Raw genomic sequence first — 19789 nt, forward strand, 5'->3', positions numbered from 1 at the left:
GAACCAGGTGCCTGGGGTTTCCAGGCCGCCCTGGGAGGGCAGGAGCAGAGGATGTATCCTGTCTCTCTACTCCGGCACAGGGCCCCAGAGGCCTGGAGCAGAGGGCCCCCCCCCCTTCGGAAGAAAGGGCTAAGGCAGCAGCAAGTACTCTGAGTGGGGGGGAGGCCTGAGGGGAGCTTGAGAGGGAAGGGGAAGCATGGCCCAATTTATCCTGACCAAGAGTTTCAGATTACCCCGTCTCAGCTCTTTTCCCCTCCCCTCCTCCAGAGCTTAATCTCCGGGTTGTGGGAGGTGGGACCTCAATTACTCTACACAAACAGACCCTGCCTTTCCCTCCCCATCATGGCCCATCCGTTATCAGAATCTAAACTGCCCCTGGGAAAGCAGAGGAGGAAGGGCCCCTCACACTGGAAGCCCAGACAGAAGGAAGAGACAAGGTCTCCAGCTAGAGATTTGGAGGGAAGGGTGGTGAGGAGAGAGAACATGGGGGTGGGGGAGAACTCCTCAACAGGAATGCCAAAGATCTGAGCTGCCACGGATGGGGTGGCTCAGGCCCCAGTTTGGGGAAACACTAGCACACAGCTGGATCCAGAAAAGAGCCTATCACTGCCCAGCCCTTCAGCAACCTGGCACTTCCTGGGTGTGCTGGCCTAATCAATGCTAAGAATGTGGTGTCTTGGGAAGCAGCCCTCACTCTAGGGCAGGGGTCTCAAACTCGGGGCCCGCCGAACAATTTTGTGCGGCCCGCAGACTAATCCATGAAGTTCAAAATATTTTGGATAAAATTAAGTAAGCCTAGGGGCCTACTTGTATTTCTCATTTCTCTAGCATCCTAGCTAGATATTAGCTTAGTTAACAGCAGTTGTGATGCGAACTACAGTTTCTGGTCGTTTTGTGACACTGAGTAAACTGCATGTACAATTGTGCTTGTTGTACTGATTTTTTTTTTTTTCAACTGCAGTGAGAAAAGTGTTGCTCAACAGTTGCCTTTTGTAGACCTAGTGCGGCCCGCCAAAGCCAAACGGCTGTGATCTTGCTCTGTGGCCCACATGCTGAGTTGAGTTTGAGACCCCTGCTCTAGGGAATATGAGTGGGGGGCTGGGAAGGGTGGGAGAGAGAATGTGGGCTGGATAGGAGGGGGGCAGGTTAAGGCTTCTTGGAAGGAAAGAATGGGTGCATTGTGCTGCTTCTGGAGAAATTCCTTAAATCCCATTTACAAGACTCAGTGTCTCCTGGCAACGACCTCCTCACTGCCCCTTCCTGGGACATCCAGAGCAGTGTGCTCCAATCCACAGCAAACTGCAAGGTGGGGGGCATGCCACTGGAGAAGTCTGCTGTGTCAGCCAGGAGGCCAGAGGCCACAGTGGTTCTGGGCAGAGAAAGGAGGGAAGGAGGAAAGAGCAAGGCTGGCGACCTCCCACCTCCCTCTCTGGCCTCGCCTGAGATGCTGCAGGTAACCACGGGCAGGGGAGGCGTGCTGCAGGAAGAGGACTACCCAGCTCCTTGGAGGTCTAGGCCCTCACTCAGCCCTGTGAGCCCTCCAACCATGCTCCATCCACCCTCACGCCGTAGGTGGGGAGTCTCTCAGGGACCAGTGGGCACCATCTTTCTCCCCAGGCCCAGAATGGCAACCCCATCAGAATTTGTGTCACTCCAAGTTTTGGAGACTTTGTATCTAGCAGGGATGTGGGTCTCTAGCTCATCAGCACTGCCATTTGCCCACTTTCCATTGTCCAGCAGCGGCTAAGACCTAGTGGAGGGCACTGGTACTCCCACTGCCAAAGCACATCCCCAGCCAATGGTGGGTCTGGAACTTCTATACTTACAAGCAGTTGAGAAGATATCTGTTGAAACTCTCTCGTTTTAAAGGTGAGAATATTGATTACCAGAGATGTAAAATCCCCAAGGACACACAGCAATTATCCTTGTAGAAGTGGGGAGGGTGTCTTGGGATATGGGTGGAGGAGGGTGAGGCCAGCCTGATGGGTCCTTGCCCGGGAAGGCCCACTGTCTTCCACCCCCATGACGCTGCCTCCACCAGGCCTCACTGGGCTTGCCAGGCCTGCCAGGCCCCAACAGAGCATCCAGCTGGATCGCAGCTCCTCCCCCTCCACTAATTCTTCACACTGCCTGCAGAATTGCTGCTCTGAGGTTCCCAGAAGGCTTCAGAACGAAACCTCACGCTGGCACGTCTGACCTGCCTTCCCAGTTCCCCCTCACACACACCCTGTCACACAGTTACACCCACCCACAGCCCATGCCTTTACCTCTCTGTGCCTTACAAATATTATCTCCTGGTTGGTAGGCCTTTTCCCTTTGTCCCACCTGCAAACTCCAGCTCATCCTTCAAGGCTCTTCTCAAATCCTTCTCTTGGAGGCCTTCTCCTTCCTCTGTGTTTCCTGCATATCTTAACTATTTGAATGAACAATTGCTCAGAGTAGTTAAGCCCAGAACCATGTGTTCCTTCATCGATTCTATAAGCACTGAGTGACTGCTTTGTACCAGTTAGAGATGAAAAGAGATGTGGTCCTCCAAGGAGGTGTGAGATGCAGAGGGCAGGAAGAAGAGAAAGCAGAAGCCACCCGGGGGCGTGAGCTTCACTCACTGGCCCCCATGGCGCTGGTGCCACACTGCTGCCAGCACTTGAGCACTCGCACAACCGGCACAGCCAGCTGCTGGTTCGCCTCGCCCCGGTTAGGCACAGAGGCTGGACCACATGACCTCAGCACAGCAAGACAATGAGGTCACTAGTTCCTATCCACCAGACTCCTGTTTAAACTTCTAGAAACTCAGACTACTCTTGACTCCCTGTTCACACTGGAAATGAAGAGCTCCAGACTCCATGAAGACTGGAGGGAGCTCTGGGCTTTGAGGAAAGGGCCAAAGACCCATTTGGTGAAATCCTAACGAATAAAGTTACCCATTTGAAAAGATGGCTTGTAAACAGAGGCCACGTGTATCTCACCAAGGTAACCAAACTGTACAGTGATGGTGTTTCTGGGCTCGGAAAAAAAGGAGTCTGATCCACACAAAAACTGGCCCACACATGTTAGCAGCAGCATTATTCATGAGAACCAAAAAGCAGAAACAGCCCGAATATCCTTCTATCAAGGAATGGATAAATAAGACATGGACATCCACACAATGGAATATCATCCAGCAATAAAAAGAAACAGAAGTACTGATACATGCTACAACATGAATGATCTGGGAAGACGTGATGCCCAATGAAAGAAGCCAGGTACAAATGGTCGCATATTATTATATGATTCCATTTATATCAAGTGTCCAGAATGAGCTAATCTAGAGAGACAGAAAGTAGACTGGTGTTTCAAATGGGTGAATTCTAGGCCCTGGCCAGGTAGATCAATTGATTAGAGTGTTGTCCTGATACACAAAGGTTGCAGGTTCAATCCCCAGTCAGGGCACATACAAAAATCAACCAATGAATGCATAAATAAGTGGAACAACAAGTCAATGTTTTTCTCTGTCTATCTCCCCCTTCCTTTCTCTCTCTAAAAATCAATCAATAAAAAAATTTTAATGGATGAATTATATGGTATAAAAATTATGTCTTAATAAAACTGTAACACACACACCCCCCCCCAATAAAAGGAAAACCAGAGAAGGAATCTATATCCCAGCCCTCTCCTCAAGAGGCTCTGCCTCACCAAAGCCCACAAAATATGATTTTTGTGTTCACAAATTTCTTTCTTAGAACTCTTCTGGTTTTCCAGGGAGAGCATCTTGAGTAGCAGGCAGTGTTTTGGTCAAAGGACCCGTATGTTGACTAGTAAAAACTGGTTTTGAGGGTTAAGCAGTGGGGTTTGCCAATTAGTGTCTTATGATCTGGGTTGACATGGATAAGTTTTTGAGGTCAGTTACCCCATGAAGGCCAGGCCTCCCAACCCCGCCATCCACTCTGATGGCTTCTGACATACCAAGTACAATGCTCAAGGCTCTTTTGCTTTCGAGGGTGATTTCTGGCCTCAGACTCTGAGTGGCTGCCCAAAGTCTGGGGCAGGGAGACAGTCAAAGAAGAGATCATTGTCAACCTTCTTATGTCCTTCTTTGCTCACCCTCAGAGCCCTCAAAGCAGGGCTGTGTACAAGCTATGCCACCTTGAGTGGGTGAGTGAGTGAGTGAGTTAACCCTTCTTGTTACCCAAAAACAGGGGATAATAGTAGAGCCTGACAACTCCTGACAATTAGTAGATGTTAAATAAATGACATATCATTAACCTGAGCACTCCTTGCTGAAACTGTATGTCAAAAAACAGAAGACAGGTAAGGAGATGGAAAATGAGAAGTGCTCTGGACGGGCTGGGAGAGAGTGGAACCACTGTGCAGCTGTGTGACTGCATATGTTAGTCAGCCAGCCTTTAGGGCCTTGCTTTCCTTGTTAGTAAAATAAGACGACTGAATTCCCTGAGGATCCTGAAGGCTGTAATGGGGATTTTGTAAATTACTTTCCATATTAAAAAAAAAAAAAGTCAGTGGAAATTAGACATTTACCACAACAAGGCCATACGCTCTAAATAAAAGATCAACTATTTCTTTAAAAAGTTAATCCTATATTACTGTATTATTCCATACGTAGGTGGGACATAATAGTGAAACTAAGAGACATTGATAAGAGTGTGGTGGTTACGGGGGGGGGGAGGGGGGAATGGGAGAGGGAAAGGGGGAGGGGGAGGGGCACAAAGAAAACAAGATAGAAGGTGACAGAGGACAATCTGACTTTGGGTGGTGGGTATGCAACATAATTGAACGACAAGATAACCTGGACTTGTTATCTTTGAATATATGTATCCTGATTTATTGATGTCACCCCATTAAAAAAAAAAAAATTATTATAAAAAAAAAAAAAAAAGTTAATCCTATATTAATCACTATTTACTCTTTGTTCACTATTGTCATTTCATATATATCTCCAATCTTGATGGACCAGAAAAAAAAATGGGCAAGTTAATGATTAATAAATACAGAATGTTGTATAGTTATAATCTTTCAAAATAATTGGTTTGTTAGGAAAAACGATCCAAAAAGAAATATAATCCAGTCATCATAAACAAACTGCAAAAACATTTATAGTATGTAACAAATCATTTGTATTGCTAATTAATAAACTAATTTATAAACATTTAATGTAATTTATGAATTTATATGCTAATTTATGGACAGAAAAGAAAATAACCCAATGAAATAGAGTCAAGAGATATAAAAACAGCCTGACCAGGTGGTGGCGCAGTGGATAGAGCATCGGACTGGGATGCCGAGGACCCTGGTTTGAGACCCCGAGGTCGCCAGCTTGAGCGTGGGCTCATCTGGTTTGAGCAAAAGCTCACCAGCTTGGACCCAAGGTCACTGGCTCAAGCAAGGGGTTACTCGGTCTGCTGAAGGCCCACAGTCAAGGCACATATGAGAGAGCAATCAATGAACAACTAAGGTGTCGCAATGCACAACGAAAAACTAATGATTGATGCTTCTCATCTCTCTGTTCCTGTCTGTCTGTCCCTCTCTATCCCTCTCTGACTCTCTCTCTGTAAAAAAAAAAAAAAAAAAAAAGAGAGAGAGATAAAAATATAATCCAAAGGGAAGAAATACAGTAGTCAATAAACATATGAAAAGATAAATAAAAAAAAAAGATCCAAACTGTGCTCAAAGGAGAGAAGATTGGATTACTGGACCAATGATCTTTAAGGCACTTTCTTTTCAACATACTATCTCTAGATAGGGTGGGGCATGATTACCTGATGATGTCACCTAGCACAGGCATATCCATGTTGTAATCCATCCTCTCTCAGGTCTTTAAACAGAGGCAGTTTCCTGGGGTAAATAACCTAATCCTACTGTCACATTAAGCATGATACAGCCTACTTCACTACTGACTCACAGCAGATGGGTAGATTGGAAATAAAACTACCCAGACTGAAGAGATTAATTCATGATGGATGTTGATACAATCCAGCCCAGAAAAGTAGTCTATGTTCATAGGCCTTGGGACTAAGAGACCTTGGGTTGTGGACAAGTTGTAGAATGTGAAATCCAAATTCAAAACATTCACACCAAAGCACCATGGTACTATAGAATCTTGGCATAAGCATTTACTCAAGGTAATCTTGACTGTGTTAATTAACCTCCCTGAGCTTCAGTTTCTTGACCAAAAGAAAAAGAATCTGTCAAATCCTATATAAATAAAAGGTGTCCTGATGGTTATGACAACTTTTATTCACAGGTTTAACTGCCTCCTATAACAATTTTCTAAAACAGGGTTTCCTGGTCTATGTTCCTAAGACAGTGGTTTCACAGACTATTAATAGATGTTTAATAGGAAAAAAGCAATTCAGGGGGCAAATAAGTTTTTTGTTTGTTTCTTTCTTTCTTTTTGTATTTTTCCGAAGGTAGAAGCAGGGAGGCAGTCAGACAGACTCAGGCATACGCCCAACCAGGATCCACCTGGCATGCCCACCAGGGGGCGATGCTCTGCCCATCTGGGACGCTGCTCCATTGCAGCCGGAGCCATTCTAGCGCCTGAGGCAGAGGTCTTGGAGCCATCCTCAGCGCCCGGGCCAACTTTGCTCCAATGGAGCCTTGGCTGTGGGAGGGGAAGAGAGAGACAGAGAGAAAGGAGAGGGAGAAGGGTGGAGAAGCAGATGGGCGCTTCTCCTGTGTGCCCTGACAAGGAATCGAACCTGGGACTTCCACACACCAGGCCGACGCTCTACTGCTGAGCCAACTGGCCAGGGCCAAGGGGCAAATAAGTCTGATACATGCTGAGCTAAACCAAGTTAAACAGATTACTACAGAACTTCTCAGAAACTTTCATGTGCTAATGTGTATTTCCAAGAAGTGAATGCAATATATAGATTTTAAACCTTATTTAACAATAGACTCATTTCTTCCTGGAATATCTTATGGGACTGAATGGTTCAAGAAAGACAGTTTGAAAAGCCTATCTTTAAAATGGGGGATTGGTGTGGACATGAAAGTCATGGCTTCCCTGAGCCTTGTTTTTCTCGCCTATAAAATGATGATAGTGGCCCTGGCCGGTTGGCTCAGTGGTAGAGCGTTGGCCTGGCATGCAGAAGTCCCGGGTTCGATTCCCGGCCAGGGCACACAGGAGAAGCACCCATCTGCTTCTTCACCCCTCCCCCTCTCCTTCCTCTCTGTCTCTCTCTTCCCCTCCCGCAGCCGAGGCTCAATTGGAGCAAAGATGGCCCGGGCGCTGGGGATGGCTCCTTGGCCTCTGCCCCAGGCACTAGAGTGGCTCTGGTCGCAACAGAGCGATGCCCCGGAGGGGCAGAGCATCGCCCCCTGGTGGGCAGAGCATCGCCCCTGGTGGGCGTGCCAGGTGGATCCCGGTCTGGCACATGTGGGAGTCTGTCTGACTGTCTCTCTCCGTTTCCAGCTTCAGAAAAATACAAAAAAAAAAAAAAAAAAAAGATTAAAATGATGATAGTGATACTATTTTACAGGGTCATAAAGCTGATATGAGATGATACACAAAGCCTGGTACATAGTAAGCCCATAAAAAATATTAGTTCTTCTCTAAAGGAAGAAAATCCAATAAGCCTGAAACCCTCCTTATTTTTTTCAAATTAGTTAAAAAAATTTTAACAATAACCACTGGAAAAATTTTTTCTGTGGTCTCTGGAATTATCTGTAAAAGCCATTTTTAAAATCCTCTCAAAGAAGAGGGACAACAGAAAGTCCCTTACCTCTGAGAGCCAGGGGACAGCCTTATTCCACTTCAGGTAGCTGCTGTTAGTTCTCTCGCGTCGCTCAAAGTCTTGGTCCTGGCAGAAGAGTGAAGAATGAACTTGGTGGGAATATTAAGGTGAGAACAGATTCAGGGCCCCTTGAAAGTGTGTCTGAAAAAGTAGAGGTCAGGCCTGACCAGGCGGTGCGCAGTGGATGGAAAGTCAGACTGGGATGCGGAGGACCCAGGTTTGAGACCCCAGGGTCACCAACTTGAGCGTGGGCTCATCTGGTTTGAGCGAAAGCTCACCAGCTTGAACCCAAGGTCGCTGGCTCCAGCAGGGGGTTGCTCGGTCTGCTGAGGGCCCGTGGTCGGGGCACGTGTGGGAGGGCGGTCGATTGACAACTAAGGTGTTGCAACGCGCAACAAAAGACTGGTGATTGGTGCTTCTCATCTCTCTCCGTTCCTGTCTGTCTGTCCCTCTCTCTGACTCACTCTCTGTCTCTGTAGAAGAATAAATAAATTAATTAATTAATTAAAATTAAAAAAAAAAAGTAGAGGTCAGGAGATACAGCCCCGACCCCAGGAAGCTCTTATCTACTTCAGGGACATTCCACTTATCATGCACACGGTGCCCTCCTGCAGTTTCATCAGTGTGTGCTCCCAAGGCTTTTACTTTCCTGAAGTTTTCAGTCTTCCTATGTGGAAAAAAACTTTTCTCTAATTAGATCAGGCCTCCCCTTTCTCTATATCCCCCAGGACTCTGCCCAAGTTTGTCACTCATTTGTCCTAACAAATGAGAGCCCCTTGGGGACATCCCAACTGTTGCCTATTGTGCAAAGGTTTAGTTTGGGTCTGTTGGGGTCTTGGGGACCCATATCTGTTCTAGGCTCAACCACTGGGCCGCAGGCTAAATTAAATCCCAATTTCCCTTATCTCCCCACCACCAAGCCTGCTGCTGCTCTGGCCTTACTAGTAACCTTTGGTACAAGAAAAACTATAGGGCCCTGGCCGGTTGGCTCGGCGGTAGAGCGTCGGCCTGGCGTGGGGGGGACCAGGGTTCGATTCCCGGCCAGGGCACATGGGGGAAGCACCCATCTGCTTCTCCACCTCTCCCCCTCTCCTTCCTCTCTGTCTCTCTCTTCCCCTCCCGCAGCCAAGGCTCTATTGGAGCAAAGATGGCCCGGGCGCTGGGCATGGCTCCTTGGCCTCTGCCCCAGGCGCTAGAGTGGCTCTGGTCGCGGCAGAGCGACGCCCCGGAGGGGCAGAGCATCGCCCCTGGTGGGCGTGCCGGGTGGATCCCGGTCGGGCGCATGCGGGAGTCTGTCTGACTGTCTCTCCCCGTTTCCAGCTTCAAAAAAGAAAAAAGAAAAAAAAAGAAAGAAAAACTATAGGAAAAACGCTCCATTATACACCTGTCCCTTCACTATTTGTGGGGTGGTGAGGGGGCGTGCCTCTCTATCACTTCACCTCTGACTCTTAGAAGCAAGGATTGGAGTTCTAACTAAAGAAGCAGCCCAGTCTTCACGCTGTCAAGAGGCAGGACATGCTCGTCCTGCCTCAGCCCTCTGTTACTGCTGGCAATGGGGTCACATATCTGGAGGAACAGACATAGGCATCTTGCACTATGTAACGAAGGCTTTGAGGAGCACAGGATGCACATCTCTACCCACCCAGTTAGAAAACCCTCTGATTCCAGGCTGCCATCCCAGGGAATCTTTCTCCTCTGCCTCTCTTACCACAGAAAAGCAGGTTTCCCTTTAGGTCATCAGGGCAGAGGTAACCGAAGTCCCATGTTACTGCATTGGCAGGGAAAACGGGCTGGTCCCGTGTCACTGCACTGGCGGGGGAAACGGGCTGGCACGCACCTGGAGGCCTGGCTTCTGGGGGTGGTAGAACTGGAGGTGTGGGTTCACAGCTGGGATATTCCTGCTGGCCAGCGCTTTGGCCAGTTCTCTCCAGCTGCCATACCCTATGGAACGGAAAGAACAAGAGAGGAACAAGGTCAACATCACCTGAAGACCTCATAAATCTGGAAGATTTGGGGGGAATAGTAGAGGTAAGCATCTTTCTGCTGGTCCTCACCCCTCTTCATATGGTGGGCGTGAAGTGCGCGTGGTGGTGGCATTGGGAGAAAATTACAACCTTGGCCAAGGCCAGTTGGGCAGAGAGAGAGAGGAAATGAGCTTATATCCCATTAAAATGTGCTGTTTTCTCAAATCAGAGAAGGAGCCAGGCCAGGTGAACACGGAGCATTTTCCTCCGGTTGGAGACGCCTACAGCCTGACTCCGCCCCCTCTGCCCTCCGAGGCAGATTTCTTCCAAAAGCTGCTGTGGGGAAATGGCATGAAACGCAGTGGAACTAAGTGCTCCCTGTACTAGCTCCCCGTTCAGCCCAGTCTCTTTCCTGCAAGCCCAGGGAAACAGCGTGGTATCCCGTTCCCCGCCCCCACCCACAACATTAATTGCTGTGTTGCTAGATGGAAGCAGAGGTGGAGGAAGCAGGAAAGGATGGGCCTGGAACTTGGCGTGGGTCAAACAAATTTATAAGATCTGAGGCCTACACATTCCTGGGTTGATCTGGAGGCTGTGTGACTACTGATGCTTGTACCCTGACAGCTCTGGAATTGCTTGGCTTATTTACATCTGAGCAGGCTGAAAGCCAAACCATGATGAAAATGAGGGGGTACAGGAAATGGCTGGGGTGCTGGCATGCATTTGCAACCAAGTAGAGAGGCAAGGAGCTGTGCTGAGGGTGAGGGTGGGGGAAATAAGAATTTAGCGGTCGCACTGCTCTTTACTGGGGTCAGAGACTACCCTATGTCAAGGAGATGGCTTGGGCATGGCTTTTAGACTTTGAACATGCGGAACCAAACACTGTTAGCCATAACCAGAAGCACAGACTATCAAGGGCTGGAAGGGGCTTTCAAGATCATCTAGTCCCGGGGTCCCCAAACTTTTTACACAGGGGGCCAGTTCACTGTCCCTCAGACTGTTGGAGGGCCGCCACATACAGTGCTCCTCTCACTGACCACCAATGAAAGAGGTGCCCCTTCCAGAAGTGAGGCAGGAGGCCGGATAAATGGCCTCAGGGGGCCACATGCGGCCCGCGGGCCGTATTTTGGGGACGCCTGATCTAGTCATTTCAGATGAGGAAAATGGGACCCTGGCTGCTCAAATGCCTTATCCGGGCTCACTTAGCATGGAGTGACAAGGCTAAAACTAGAACTCAAGTTCAAGTGAATTTTCAATGAACTGCTGTTTTCCCTCCCACAGGTCCATCAAGATGCTCCCATGATACTAAGTGGGCTCTGCACACAGGAGTTAGACTACCATCTCTGATCCCTAAGAGCCAATAGCTGGCCAAAAGCAGAAGTGTCACAGGGGCCCCTATGTAGGTGCCAGGAGGACACAGACAGCCAACCAGACACAGAGGAAAGAGCAAATCCACAAATAGGGACGTTTAGAAGGTGAACATCAATGTTTTGCATGAGTGTTTATGTAACTGATTCTAGGAGAAGATTGACGATAGAGGTGTGGGGGTGATTTTCTTACCTCATAGGCAGGATCTCACCCGAGCCTTTTGAGACTCTATGAAATAGGCCAGGTCTGTTTACTCCCATTTCACAGATGGGGAAAGAGAAGCTCAAAGTTTAAAGTCACAGAGTTAGCTGTTTCAAAGCCAGGATAGAACAGAGAGCCTCAGTGTCTCACAAGCCAGCACCTCCTCATTGTGCCTACATTTCTCCCATGGGCACTTTCTGGCACATGTTGTGGCATCCCCGAGGCAGAAGCCTCAGCTGGAGATCTCTGCCTTTGGGTTTTTACAAAGACGTCAAACCTCTCTGTTCATGTTATGTTTATAGGGACTTCTGCGGGTTTATCTTTCTGCCATCAAGGTCTCTCCTGTTTCCATGGCTGGCCAGCTGGCAGTCAGAAACAAAAGGTCAGATTGGTTCATGTAGGGCGATGTTCTGGGGAAGCAGGATTCTGGGGCCACTGAGGTGAGGTGAGGGTATGGCAGTGAGGCAGAAAGAGGACAGATGCCCTGCATTTCTGGATGAGCTCAGGGGAAGGCTGTCCGTTCACCTGCTAATCCCAGTTCAGCCACATCTCATGTAAGAGCCCCCATCCCTTTCCAAGCCCAAGGAGCTGCTGGCTAGTGATTGGGCGCTCAGGTCACCCAGTGAAAAATAAGTCACATCATGAGAGGAAGAGGGCAGGCCCTGCTTGCTTCTGCCTCTGAATAGCTAGGTCATCTCTTCCTTGACTTTGCTCTTATGACTAACCACCTACTTCAGGCAAAGTTGTGAGGAAATAATAGTACAAATGCTGTTTGCCTTATCAGTGGGAGGTACAGTAGGTCTCAGATGCACATTCTTTCTTATAACTAGTTTTTAATTCCAGTCAAATCCTTTTGACTCTGAAAAGTCACACCAGCAGTGAGACAACGTATCCTAAGGTCAATGAACCACCACAGTGGGTCTTCAGCATGTCTCCTGGCATTTGCAGGGGAAGGACAAAGACGCTTTCCTTGACCAACCCTTAGATAGGCTCCTGAGCCCTCCTGTAGATAAGGCCTAGTCCTTGGTCCCTGCCCTTGGCCTGCCTAGCCCAATTTTTAGGAAGAATCCTGTTAAATCTTTTCGCAAAAATCCCCAAGCCCTTGATGTCTTTCCTTAGTGGTTTTCATGTACTGATCCACTCACTTTGCTTCTTGGCTATCAGTCCCCAGTTGTCTTTGCCGTATTCAGAATTGAGCTCAGTTCTATACTGAAGTCTCTCTTCCATATTATGATAATACTGAACAAAATCTGTCTTTATCACCTTTAACTAGTGTCCAGCTCTATTTCTCTTTGAAAAAAAGGTAAGAGGTGTCTCTCTCAGTGAACAAGGACAAACCCACAGCAGGGATAACGGGATCAGTGAGGTTAAATCATTCGCCTGGGTCACAGGTAAGTCTGGATGGCTTTGATATACCTGGAAAGTCAATAGCCCAGCCTTTAGTAATTGAAGGAGTAGGAAATTCCCTATGCAAATGTCACAATATAGCAGAAAGACAAGCAAGGCTTTGGAATGAGAGAGGTCAAATTGTACACACACCACTTAGAAACAGTGACTACTTAAATCAGTCATTTAACCACTTTGGCCTTGGTTTCTTCAGTTGGATGGTGAGGATAAAAACAGCTGCCTCATAGGACCACTGTGAGGACTAAATTATGCATGTCAGATTTAGCGTAGTGTCTGACACCCAGGAAGTACTCAGTAAGCATCTCTTTCTCCTAATAATTTCTGACTTTGGGTTTTTAGACTTGGGAGTCAGAAGACGAGAGCTCTAGCCTGTTTAAAATAGTATAAATAGCAAACAGCCAGTGATGCTTTGACTCTCTTCTCTCTGTGCTTATTGACCAGAGAAGTAAGTGAACTATAGGCCAGCAATGACTCAGTGATTCAGTAGTAGAGCAAGAAAACACGTCTTGTGTTTCATGGGTACTGCTTTCTGTTCCCCCGTCCCACATTCATCTCTCCCCCTCATCCCACACACACACTTAATACTCATCAAGTGCATATTAAGTACATATTAAATGTGAGGCACTGGGCTGAGCAGTTGGTATTTCCTTTTCCCCAGCTTTTCCTTTGTATTAACCCAGCCAGTGGATAGCTAGCATTGCTTAGCCCCCTGGGGGAACATGGAGCTAAAGAATGTGCTGATTTAACTATCGCTTGTTACTTGCCCTCTAGTAAATGAACTCCTCCTGCTCCTGGCCAGACCTCTCCTCCTAGAGTGCCAGCTGCCAGGGCCTGTTTCTCCTGCAACAGGTGTCACATTTGTGCCAGGAGACAGACACCCTGATCTCAGGTGACAGATAAAGCACCACCATGGGCCTCACATTCTGCCCTCACAAAGCTGGGCTATCAAATTCACCATCAGCCGGAACTTTGCCAGCATCCCTCCTCTGTGTAACATGGCCTCTTCAAAGGCCTAAAGATGATCATCTTGAGTCTTTGGTGAAAATGTGACACACATACATCTCTTTGTGCTTTATTTCAAAGACTCTCACATACATTATTTCACTGCATCTTCACAACCTCCCTGTGAACTGTTGTCATCTCCATTTTTGAGATGAAGAAACAGAGGTGAAGTCACCAGCCTAAGGTTGTGGAGTGATAACCCATGGGAAGGACTTAGTGCCTGGAATGTGAAAAGCACTGAACACACTGCAATTTGTAATTTTATTATTAGTCACACTGTTGCAGGTCTGAAACTTGCATTCATTTTTCCTGACCTCTAGTTTGATTCTCTAGTTGATACATCATGTGGTCAACAGGGACAGTCACACCAGGAAGAAAGGAAGCCACTCACTGCTCAGGCAGATTTTAGATTTTGAAAGTATAGCTGACAGGACTTGTGGATGCGTTGGATATGGGGAAAGGAATCAAAAATGATTCAGAGATTTCTGACCTGGGCAGATGGAAGGCTGGAGTTGCCACTTACTGAGATGAGGAACCTGGGATGGGGTGTCAGGAATAATATCTGAAGGAGGAGTGAATACATTAGGGGTGCAGAGAGGATAGCATCCAGCAAGCAGAGGCAGTGGAAATAGTACTTCTGAGCTCTGTCTCCAGACTTGGGGCAGGGCTCCTGAGCTAAAACACACTTTGCAAGAGGTTAGGACTGCCAGGGCCATGAGAACATGGGGTTGAAGGAGGAGCCTCGTAGAGTGGGCCCCACAGGCTCTACTGGATATAAAGGACCCAAAGATCCAAAGCGAATGTAGATAATGTGCTAAGAATCCCAGCATCTGAACAGAGAAAAGGTGATGAAATCCAGAGGTGCTGAACAGAAATGAAGCCCTTGTCCTTCCAGACAACAGGAGGTTGTCTAAGGAAGAGGAGGTCATGACACCTAGGCCATGGTTTCGCAAATGCCAGGAACCAGCACTGAGTTCCAAGACAAAAAGAGGGAGGCACACACCCTCAGCATAACAAAGCTGCCACAGCTAGAAACCTGCAGGGCCTGAGCTCCACCAGAAACCTGAGGTGTTACAGACAGCCAGGGACTGTCACCTGGGAGAGAGTCTCTAAGGCAAACCCAAAGCTCCAATGGCTGTGTGGCCTAACCTTTCCTTTCCAGCCCATCACATCTTAGGGAACTTGATGCAAGAGAAATTATTACTAATTAACCTTGACAGTAAACACTTATGTGTCAGGCATATATAGACTTATATTTATATTAAATGAAATATACATAATTTTACTTAATACAATAACCCTTCCAGGAAAACAAGGCTTAGAGGTTAAAATATTGCTGAAAAATCACTGACTGGGCAGTGGCAGAGTGGATAGAGCGCTGGACTGGGACACAGAGGACCCAGGTTCGAAACCCCGATGTCGCTAGCTTGACCATGAGCTTATCCAGCTTGAGTGCAGGCTCACCAGGTTGGGTGTGGGGTCGCTGGCTTGAGCGTGAAATCATAGACATGACCCCATGGTCACTGGCTTGAGCCCAAAGATTGCTGGTTTGAAGCCCAAGGTCGCTGGCTTGAGCCCAAGGTTGCTGGCTTAGCAAGGGGTCACTCAGTCTGCTGTAGCCCCCCAGTCAAAGCTATGAGAAAGCAATCAATGAACAACTAAGGTGCCGCAACAAAGACTTGATGCTTCTCATCTCTCTTCCTTCTTGTCTGTCTGTCCCTGTCACTCTCTTTGTCTCTGTCACAAAAATAAAATCACAAAGGTACTAAGTGACAGAGGCCAGTGTATGTGAATTCAGAACAAAAGCCTGTGAACAATTCCATTACTCTATACTGACTATACTTGATAATTTTGTCTACCTCTACCATCAATGTCATTACTACCTGTGTCAGGTACTCATTCAGTCACCAATCTATCTTCTTCCCAACCCTTCCCAATTTCCTCCCACTCCCACTCACCCACCCACACCTGCTACACAGCCCCCCAGATTACCCCTACTGGGCTACTAACATTCTCTGAAAAGCCAAAGAAAAGTATGAGGGAGTATGGAGACCCAAATATCCCCAAACAGCTAGAAAATTTGCCATGAAACATCTGAGCATAGCCCTGCTACCAACTTCCTCCTGGTTTTCGAGCCTCTTCCTTCCCAACCTCAAGTAAGCAATCCAGCTATCCAGCTGTGTGTATGTGGGCAGGGGTTGGCCCAGGGGTTATTAGTGATTAGGTCAGCTCCTTCTCACTCTTTCTCATAGCACAGGTATTGAGGTGAGAGGGACTAAGGAGCAGTAGAGAGGTGGAATTCTGAGGTCTCCCCAACTCCTCCTTGATGAGTAGACAGAGATGGGTAGGGCTCTGATGAGCCTCTTTCCTCACAACCTCCTCCTTCCCCAAGCTGCTGCTGCTCAGAGTCAGGCTCAGGAACTAGAAGAACAGGCAGCTGTTCCTGCCAAGCCAGCATCTGAGCTGCTATAATGGTTGTGGCTGCTGGCAGGTCAAGGCTTGTCAGTGAGACATAAGGTGTTGTACCTACTGCCCTGGGGCACGCTGCCTAAAGGGGGCCCAGAAGAGGGCATCAGAGCTATGCCAGGTATATGTTCCTGTTTCAGCCTTGCTGTCAGTTTCCTGCTCACCCAAACATCCACATTCAAGTATAAAACTTTAAGAGAGAAGATGAGCAGACAGAGGGCAAATGCCCTCCCTAGTCTGCTGCGGCTGCTCTGAGAAATAGGGTCTGACTGTACACAGCCCAGCTCAGGAACTTTCCATTCCCCAAGTCATAGATTTGATTAGTACAGGCCCCAGACAGTTTGGGCAGGCCGTGAGGCACCTCCAGGATATAGTCATCACCATCATCATTACAAAAATGTAAACATAACAAAAACAAACCCCACAACCTTTAAGGCCCCATTTACTAGTCAGTGACAGAACAATTACAGCCTTAAACAAAATTCTATCCAATGGCAATTTTGACTGAAGAACCTTGGAGAAATGGCATGGTTTCAGGAAAATCTAGAGGTAATAGGGTCTAGGATTTCTAAAACAGGCCCAAGCTCCCTGAAAAGGTGAAGACCTTTTCAGCTGAAGACCCCTGATCCAGGCACATGTGAGAAAGCAATCAATGAACAACTAAGGTGCCACAACTATGAATTGATGCTTCTCTTCTCTCTCCCTTCCTGTCTGTCCCTGTCTGTCCTTCTCTCTCTCTAAAAAAAGAAAGGAAGGAAAGAAGGGAGCCTTGTCTAGAGCGTCAAACTCAGATGCAGAGGACCCAGGTTTGAAACCCCCGAGGTCACTGGCTTGAGCACAGGCTCATATGGTTTGAGCAAGGCTCACCAGCTTGACCTCAAGGTCACTGGCTCGAGCAAGGGGTCACTCACTCTGCTGTAGGGTCCCCCCCCCCCCCCGCCCTGTCAAGGCACATATGAGAAAGCAATCAATGAACAATTAAGGTGCTGCAACAAAGAATTGATGCTTCTCATCTCTCTTCCTGTCTGTCCCTCTCCCTGTCTCTGTCACACACACACTCTCTCTCTCTCTCTCTCACACACACACACACACACACGCACACACACATGTGCGTGCGCGCGCACACACACACACACACACACAATCTCTAGACAAGGACCCCTTGGTATTTTTAGAATCCCTCTGAACCCTCTAGGCTAGTTGTTTCCAGTTTTCTTTCTAGACAGGGTCATAGACAAGCTTTGGAACATGGAGGAAAACATGTGCTTATCCATTCCCTTTGTCACTGGAGAAGACCCACGTCCCTGGGACTTCCTCAGCTCTTGTCATGCTTATAAGAAAGAATTCAGGTGAGACAGGACACAGCACTCAAGCAAAGCATGCAGTTTATTAAGCCAAGCTATACACTTGGCACAAGGCACAAGAAAACTCAGCCAGTTGGAGTGCTTAGGGTCTTAGAGGTTGTATACTTTTTTTTTTTGCATTTTTCTGAAGCTGGAAACAGGGAGAGACAGTCAGACAGACTCCCGCATGCGCCCGACCGGGATCCACCCGGCACGCCCACCAGGGGCGACACTCTGCCCACCAGGGGGCGATGCTCTGCCCATCCTGGGCGTCGCCATGTTGCGACCAGAGCCACTCTAGCGCCTGGGGCAGAGGCCACAGAGCCATCCCCAGCGCCCGGGCCATCTTTGCTCCAATGGAGCCTTGGCTGCGGGAGGGGAAGAGAGAGACAGAGAGGAAGGCGCGGCGGAGGGGTGGAGAAGCAAATGGGCGCTTCTCCTATGTGCCCTGGCTGGGAATCGAACCCGGGTCCTCCGCACGCTAGGCCGACGCTCTACCGCTGAGCCAACCGGCCAGGGCAGAGGTTGTATACTTTTTAGCTGTAAATTTTTTTCCTTCCCTTCCTCCCTCCCTCCCTCCCTCCCTCTCTCCCTCCCTCCCTCCTTCTTCCCTCCCTCCCTCCCTTCTTTCCTTCCTTTCTTTTTTTTAGAGAGAGAGAAGAACAGACAGGGACAGACAGGAACGGAGAGAGAGGAGAAGCATCAATTCAAAGTTGTGGCACCTTAGTTGTTCATTGATTGCTTTCTCACATGTGCCTTGACCAGGGGTCTTCAGCTGAGCCAATGACCCAGTGCTCAAGCCAGAAACCTTGGGCTTCAAGCCAGCGACCATGGGGTCATGTCTATGATCCCACGCTCAAGCCAGCGACCCTGTGCTCAAGCCGGATGAGCCTGTGCTCAAGCCTGCTACCTCGGGGTTTCGAACCTGGGTCCTCAGCGTTCCAGGCCAATGCTCTATCTACTGTGTCACCGCCTGGTCAGGCATTAGCTATAAATTTCAAGGCTCCTCTTCCACGATATTGGGACTAACATACAGGGTTTCAAGGCCATTTGAACATCTGGTGATTTTGTTTTGGCAGCTATTAAGACTGCTGATTCTCTCATTTGGTGAGTGAGATAAACCCCCTTTGTCTGCTCCCTCCCCTTTTCCTGCCCTGATAACTGTCTATCCTACCTAATACTGTCCTCTTTCAAGGAGAAATTTTTTTTTTCTGAAGCTGGAAACGGGGAGAGACAGACAGACTCCCGCATGCGCCTGACCGGGATCCACCCGGCACGCCCACCAGGGGCGACGCTCTGCCCACCAGGGGGCGATGCTCTGCCCCTCCGGGGTGTTGCTCTGCCGCGACCAGAGCCACTCTAGCGCCTGGGGCAGAGGCCAAGGAGCCATCCCCAGCGCCTGGGCCATCTTTGCTCCAATGGAGCCTCGGCTACGGGAGGGGAAGAGAGAGACAGAGAGGAAGGAGGGGGGGGGGTGGAGAAGCAAATGGGCGCTTCTCCTATGTGCCCTGGCCGGGAATCGAACCCGGGTCCCCCGCACGCCAGGCCGACGCTTTACCGTTGAGCCAACCGGCCAGGGCCTCAAGGAGAAATTTAAGTGGTGATCAAGAACAAGCAATCAGCAGGTTGGGAAAGAGTAAATAAATTATTCAACCACCAGGCATTTATTGAGCACCTGTTGTATACTTAGTACTCTGCCAACTGTCGTGATAGAGAGGTACATAGATATTCAGTTCCATCCATGACTAGTTTAAGGCAGTTAGGGCAGACATGGTAAATGAAAGGACCAACATGTCTGTTGACTAACGTGTGCTGTGGCACTCACACCATGCCAACATTCAGGGCTTACACAAGCCGGTTCTGCTTTATGCAACAGGAAGCTGCACATTAGGCAGCAGGGCTGAATGGGTGTTAATGATATTGTTAACATAAGCAAGTAGATAGATATTAATGGGAAAAGAGAATAAAAGGAATTGGACGTTATTGATTTTTTCTTTTAAAAAAATTTTAAAAAAGACTTTATTCATTTTAGAGAGGAGAGGGAGAGATAGAGAGCGAAAAGGAGAGAGGAGCAGGAATCATCAACTCCCTTGACCAGGCCAGCCCAGGGTTTCAAACCAGTGACCTCAGCATTCCAGGTCAACGCTTTATCCCCTGCACCACCACAGGTCAGGCGACATTATATTTTATTAAAACTTGGAAAGCTCACTTCAGTAAGAATATACAACATCCCATTTAGCTTAATTTGCTAGAAGGCTAAAACATTCACAGGCTAATTAGCCCACTGTGCCCTCAGAGTCCACTG

At 48.3% G+C, this 19789-nt stretch overlaps 1 protein-coding gene across 1 annotated transcript in view; it reads right to left on the bottom strand.

Moving 5' to 3' along the window:
* The window catches only part of B4GALNT3 (beta-1,4-N-acetyl-galactosaminyltransferase 3), a 121140-nt gene that overhangs the window by 19479 nt on the left and 81872 nt on the right, over window positions 1-19789 (bottom strand). The window contains exons 2-3 of the mRNA XM_066369538.1: window positions 9571-9674; window positions 7722-7799 (exon numbers count right to left, since the gene is read on the bottom strand). Of these exons, the coding sequence (XP_066225635.1) occupies window positions 7722-7799; window positions 9571-9674 (182 nt within the window). The remainder of the gene's footprint in view (window positions 1-7721; window positions 7800-9570; window positions 9675-19789) is intronic.

The sequence above is a fragment of the Saccopteryx leptura genome, chromosome 2, assembly GCF_036850995.1.
Source record: "Saccopteryx leptura isolate mSacLep1 chromosome 2, mSacLep1_pri_phased_curated, whole genome shotgun sequence".
NCBI classification, from domain to species: Eukaryota; Metazoa; Chordata; class Mammalia; order Chiroptera; family Emballonuridae; genus Saccopteryx; species Saccopteryx leptura.